Below are 4,626 nucleotides of genomic sequence, written 5' to 3' on the forward strand. Positions count from 1 at the left end.
AGCTCGTGCGCAGTCGTAATTTGACCACCATGGCTGTTTCCACCTTCTTCCATGATAAAGCGAAAGAATTCCCAGTTCGTTTTTCTGGGATTTCTAAAAACTAGTTCCTGCTCAGGAAAGTGGCCAATGTCGAATTCTATGTGCATATGGTCCGACATTGATACCTCCCCTGAGACGCGCCAGTTTGTGACAGAAGCTACCATGTTCTGACTACTTAGAGTAAGATCTAAGACTTCCCCTCTAATAGCGTTCCTGAACGTTGGTTCATTGCCATGGTTTATAATACTTATATTATAACTACTTATAAACTCAAGGAGGTACTCACCCCTTTTGTTGGTGTCGGTGCTCCCCCAGACAGTGCTATGGGCATTTGCATCACAGCAGAGGATCCAGGGTATACCACTCTGCCGGCAGTGATCCGTAAGCGCCTTTACCTCTGGTGTCGGGGCTATCTCCTCCTCACCCGGGAAGTACGCGGAGGCAAGTACTGCCTCTTGCACCCCCCTAGGAGTAGGAATTTTGGCCCATACCGCAACGAGATCTGCCGTAATGAACTGTGAAAGAGGGAGAAACGTTATTTTGTTACATAATAGCATCGCCGCTCTTGGGCGACAGCTGGTGGCATAGATGATCTTACCGTCCTTTGTATTAAGGCCTTTGACGTCACCTCTTAATATCCAGGGTTCCTGGATGAAGGCTACACCTAAGCCTTCGTTTGTGAACCTCCTATGTAAAACATCTGATGCTGCTTTCGCGTGGTGAAGGTTCACTTGGAGGCATTTAATGTGCCTCAGATTTGTAGAGTTTTTGGGGTGAGGTGCCATTACTTGCGGTCTTTTCGGCCGCGAGCAGCCACCTTCTTCCCCCTGTTGCCCTTCAGCAAGACCGCTTCTTCGGCCGTCCTTGCATCTCCCTTGCCTTTGCGGCTGGACATAGCCGCTTTGGAGCTGCCACGTAGTGGTGGCCGTTTTGCAGGCTTTGGGGATGCGATGGGTCCAACGCCTTTTTGGGCTTCTTCCAGCACCTGTTGTAGGGTCGGGCATGTTGTTGTTGCTGTTTTCGGAGGCGTTGTTGGAGCTTTGTATGCTACGTGTAGCTCTGTGCCAACCTCCGATGACTTCTGCTGCACTTGCGTGTCATTGGGTAGCTGCCTGGGAGCTACGATGACGTCTTTGGAGCAGCAAGGTTGCTCCTCCGAGTTAGGGTATTCGGTGTCGGCGGCATCTTTGTCTACCACGGGCATCGACGGTTTGACTTTCTCCCTAAGTTTTACTACGCCAAAGCCATAGTTTACCACGTTCCCGCGGTGCTTTAGCGTGTCCGCTGATAGCGGGTCAACTGCAATGGTGATTTCCGCCATTGTTGACCTGCGTACTCGATTCAGAATGCGCCAGTCCGGAATTCTCAGGCCGTCATTCTGTGCCTGAAGAAGACTGAGCGCATCCTCACTGGCAGAGCTGTCCAGCTCTGGGAAGAGTCCCACAAGAATGATGCGGCGAGGTGTTTCTGCCTCCTCGACCACTTTCATCTTCGCCCCCTTCCATGGTGCCAGCTTTGGAACAGTGTTCCGTATCCACCCCGCGGTCGCAGCATCTCTGCAACTGATGGATAGCCATCCCGAGTGGAAGGTGCAACCCTTGAATATAGGCTTTACAGCGCTAACTGTGTTGCTCCTGACCGCCCTGAGGATGGCATTTTGGATAGCTTTGAGCTCATCCGTTGACCACACTGTGGTTGGATAGTCCTCTGGGACTAAGCCCAGCTTCACTCCGCATAGTGCATCCCTAAATGAAACCGGCTCTCCGCGACAATCTGCAGGTGCATGCGGCACAGTTGCCTCCCCGGTGGGCACAGATGCAGTCCCACCTGGCCTGCCCCCTGCAGATCCCTCACTGGATTTGGCGAATTTCTTCGGGGATCGCCTCTGCGGGGTAGAGCTATCAGACCTAGGTCTTTTTTGGAGAGTTTTCTTTTCCCTCCGTGGTGGGCCAACGGGTTCTTTGGCTTTTTCTCTAGCCTGCTCATAGCTCATTCCCCTTTCTATGTACCGCTTGAGGCGTTTCCGACCGGCTCCGCTAAGCGGCTCCCGCTCTCGAGCTTGATGAGGTGGGTTGTTCACCGGAGAGGCAAGCAACTTCTGCTCATCCTCCGGCGAGATATCAGATAGCGTTCTGACGGGACTTGCATCCTGTCTCACGCTAGTATCCACCATCTCTACGTCGTACGAGGGACTATGCGCCCCCGGTAGTTCCGTAGCGATGGTTTCTGTTTCGACAGAAGTCGAAAGGCCAGCATTGGCCATTGTTTGGAGCTGTGCAGCTCCTTCTGGCTTTTGATTTAAATTTTTACTGTTCATGTGTGTCCCACGAGTATGGGGGAAGGGATGTCAGCTGGGACATAGCCCCCAATATCCCGAGCAAGACTTCTTACAACCAGAGGGCGCCAGGTATCTGGAGGCCACCGTTATAAGACACACTTACGTAGTGCCATTCATCCCATAAGCACGGTACGGATGACACTCGGAATTACGGGTTTTATCGAGTTGTCCTCTCTAGATCCGCCATATTCAGTAAAAGCAGGGGCACCTCTCGCAGGGTGTGACTCGTCGCCACGTATGGTCGGTCTTGAGCCATCCGCTCCTGACTCAGAACATTACAACACGTATGAAGCAATATCAAGAGCCTTGACCCCCCACTAAAAATAAAAAAAAAATAAAAAACGTTCATATACACACGTACGTATATAGGTGCATATGTACATGTATACATACATACATGTAAATATATGCATCCAACATACATACATATGTGTATATTATAGAAAATTATCAAATTGAACTACTTTGAAGGCAACAAAACTAAAGGTGAATTTTTATTTTTTTTTAGAGCTGTGGCAGGACTACGTAAGGGGCCAAAACCTCCAAATTGGGACTTAAGCCTTTTCGCAGACAGAAATCCAACACTTCAGTAGCCACAGGTGGAACTTGGAGAACGGCTAAAAATCCCATGAATTACACCAAAGGGCGATGACCGTAGCCAGATGGAAAGCGAACATAGATTTGGATTGTTAGAACAGCATCCACTGTTAGAGCCAACTAAGGAGAGTCAGACTCAGAAGAGCGACAAAGTGATCGCCACTACTCGCCCATTTGACGGCGAGTGCTTTAGAATGACTTCCAGCCCGTGTCGTGGAAATAAAGAATCATCGTGGGAGAACGACTACAAAAAAAAAAAAACAAGGAGGAAAAGGGGACCGTGATAACGCAGCGCGCCGTAGCCCAACGTCGACGGCGACGTCAACATCAACGGGAGCAGCCGAGTCAGCAGATACCACCTTGTTGTTGTTTTTTTTGTTGCATTATTTTTTTTGGTGTTAAGAATTAAGATTTCCTAGTTTTCTCAGATTGTAGTTTGTAAGTAATTTAGCTTAATGTTTTTTTTGATAATTTAGAAATTTCCGTTTAGTTGTCAAATTTATTTTTTGGAGTGCTTTAGCATATGATTTTACCTTTTACTGAAATTCTCCTGTTTTCCTTTTCCGCAAACTTGTTTTTTTATTCTTTTACCCGCACTCGTATATACAATTTTTCTGAGTTAAAGTACATACTTTGGGTTACACAGTTTGAATGGTGTGATATCCATTGTGTTTAAGTTAGTTTTTTTTTATTTTAAAAGTTGCGGCTATTTTCTTTTATTTATTTTTTTTTCTCGGTTTGGCCAGCATTCATCATTAATATTCTAGCACCGCGCGTATAAATTTTCTTTGCATTCTTTCTTTTCACTTTTCACTTTTTATTTCGCTTTTCGATTTATTATTTCTTTTTTGCCGGTAATAATGATCCACTCGACGCCCGCAAACGCGAGTGAATGATCACAGGATCAATTGCCAAAACTCATTGAAACTCAGCTTAGGCAATGTATGTAAATATGTATGTATGAATAGGTACATGTCAAACTCTTTCCCACAGGCTCTCTACAGCATGCTGGTACCAACATCGCTGGAGTGACCAGGTGAGTGGTTTTCTTCTTTGGTTTTATATTATCATATACATAACTCTAAAAAAATTGTTTACATTACCGCGCCTATGTATACTTGTACATATGGTCCCATACATGTCTAAATACACACAAGTAGTCTGGCAGAATTAATGAATGTATTTCCAAATTGCTACTAAATTTTATATTTTTTTTGCGACGCCTTGAATCAAACATACATATATGAGTCTGGATTGAATTGATATATACTTACATATATGCATGGCTAAGCACACGATTTTGCTCTTTTTTTTTATTTTTTTGGTAACTTACGATTTTTTTGTTAATTCATTTCCCTCGAGTCTTATATAAGTTTAGTGGATGCATTTTAGTGTAAGTCTTGGGATTTCGTAGTAAGCATTGAAATGGATTGTATCTAATCAGAGTAATAAAGGAATATTTGTAATGCTTAGTATGAACTCCAGTGGTTGAAACGGATATGGTTGATAGGATGGAGGGTTAAGTTTTGAATCTTTGGTGTGTGGTGTTGTACTTGTGCAACAGAGTGGACATGGGAGTGGAGACGGGGTGACGCAACTGACTTCTACTTGACGGACGGTAACGTACGGACATAGGTCAGGCATAGGGGGCA

The 4,626-nt window shown here is 45.7% G+C and overlaps 1 protein-coding gene across 1 annotated transcript; it reads right to left on the minus strand.

Moving 5' to 3' along the window:
• Positions 1 to 212: 212 nt before the first annotated feature.
• LOC108359761 (uncharacterized) lies at positions 213 to 1,417 on the minus strand. The gene is made up of 2 exons (XM_017611782.1): positions 638 to 1,417; positions 213 to 554 (listed from the first exon to the last, which is right to left on the minus strand). Exon 1 carries the CDS (start codon positions 1,358 to 1,360, stop codon positions 824 to 826), a length of 537 nt encoding a protein of 178 aa, XP_017467271.1. The 5' UTR covers positions 1,361 to 1,417; the 3' UTR covers positions 213 to 554; positions 638 to 823.
• Between the last annotated feature and the right edge of the window lie 3,209 nt (positions 1,418 to 4,626).

This window comes from Rhagoletis zephyria, unplaced genomic scaffold (assembly GCF_001687245.7).
Source record: "Rhagoletis zephyria isolate East Lansing unplaced genomic scaffold, Rhagoletis_zephyria_1.1 Rzeph_scaffold_00454, whole genome shotgun sequence".
In the NCBI taxonomy this organism is placed as follows: domain Eukaryota; kingdom Metazoa; phylum Arthropoda; class Insecta; order Diptera; family Tephritidae; genus Rhagoletis; species Rhagoletis zephyria.